Source organism: Mandrillus leucophaeus, unplaced genomic scaffold (genome assembly GCF_000951045.1).
Source record: "Mandrillus leucophaeus isolate KB7577 unplaced genomic scaffold, Mleu.le_1.0 Scaffold2190, whole genome shotgun sequence".
Lineage (NCBI taxonomy): Eukaryota > Metazoa > Chordata > Mammalia > Primates > Cercopithecidae > Mandrillus > Mandrillus leucophaeus.
Window position 1 is genome coordinate 21,322 of NW_012102244.1, and position 1,321 is coordinate 22,642.

Consider the following 1,321-nt stretch of genomic DNA (forward strand, 5'->3'; position numbering starts at 1 on the left):
TATGAGCAGTTGAGAGACCTACAGCTGTGGGTGACAGCCAGCGACAGCGGGGACCCGCCTCTTAGCAGCAACGTGTCACTGAGCCTGTTTGTGCTGGACCAGAATGACAATGCGCCCGAGATCCTGTATCCCGCCATCCCCACAGACGGTTCCACCGGCGTGGAGCTGGCGCCCCGCTCCGCAGAGCCTGGCTACCTGGTGACCAAGGTGGTGGCGGTGGACAGAGACTCGGGCCAGAACGCCTGGCTGTCCTACCGCCTGCTCAAGGCCAGCGAACCGGGACTCTTCGCGGTGGGACTGCACACGGGCGAGGTGCGCACGGCTCGGGCCCTGCTGGACAGAGACGCGCTCAAGCAGAGCCTCGTGGTGGCCGTCCAGGACCACGGCCAGCCCCCTCTCTCCGCCACTGTCACGCTCACCGTGGCTGTGGCCGACAGCATCCCGGAAATCCTGGCCGACCTGGGCAGCCTGGAGCCCTCCGACGGTTCTCACAACTCTGACCTCACGCTGTACCTGGTGGTGGCGGTGGCTGTGGTCTCCTGCGTCTTCTTGGCCTTCGTCATCGTGCTGCTGGCGCTCAGGCTTCGGCGCTGGCACAAGTCACGCCGGCTGCAGGCTTTGGGAGGTGGCTTGGCAAGCATGCCCGGCTCACACTTTGTGGGCGTGGACGGGGTTCGGGCTTTCCTGCAGACCTATTCCCACGAGGTCTCACTCACTGCAGACTCGCGGAAGAGTCATCTGATCTTCCCCCAGCCCAACTATGCGGACACGCTCATCAGCCAGGAGAGCTGTGAGAAAAGCGAGTCTCTTCTCACAACTCAGGATTTACTTGAAACGAAAGGAGACCCCAGGCGACTTCAGGTGAGTTTCTTTCCAGGCGGAAGCGGAAGAGTAATCTGATCTTCCCGCCACCCAACTATTTAGACACACTCATCAGCCAGGATGGCTGTAAGAGAAGTGAACCTCTTTTGGTACAGGAAGATTCGTGATTTTGTAAAGTGGAAGACTCCCTTGTTCAGGTGAGGGAATTGTTTTTATTGGTTGGCATGAAAATTAAAGATTATCTTTGATTAGTGCTTAATTTTCTTAGTCCTTTGCAGGGAATCACATAATTCTAATGTTTTTCTTTTACATCAAAAGAATGTTCTGAAGTCTTAATTTTGTGGGGGGAAAATAATGCATGTCCTAGTTTTTCTTTACCTTTCTCTTCTTGGCAAACTATTTGTGTCTTGGATTGAGTACATCTCGTTTCTTAGGTTTTCTCCTATTATGTGACATTTGTAAGTTTCTTTCTTTTTCTTTTCTTTTTTTTTTTTTTTTT

At 53.5% G+C, this 1,321-nt stretch overlaps 1 protein-coding gene across 1 annotated transcript in view; it reads left to right on the top strand.

Annotated features, from left to right (window-relative positions):
- Positions 1 to 1,321, top strand: part of LOC105540319 (protocadherin gamma-A7-like) — a 12,063-nt gene that overhangs the window by 2,188 nt on the left and 8,554 nt on the right. The window contains exons 2-3 of the mRNA XM_011980863.1: positions 10 to 861; positions 925 to 1,019. Of these exons, the coding sequence (XP_011836253.1) occupies positions 10 to 861; positions 925 to 1,019 (947 nt within the window). The remainder of the gene's footprint in view (positions 1 to 9; positions 862 to 924; positions 1,020 to 1,321) is intronic.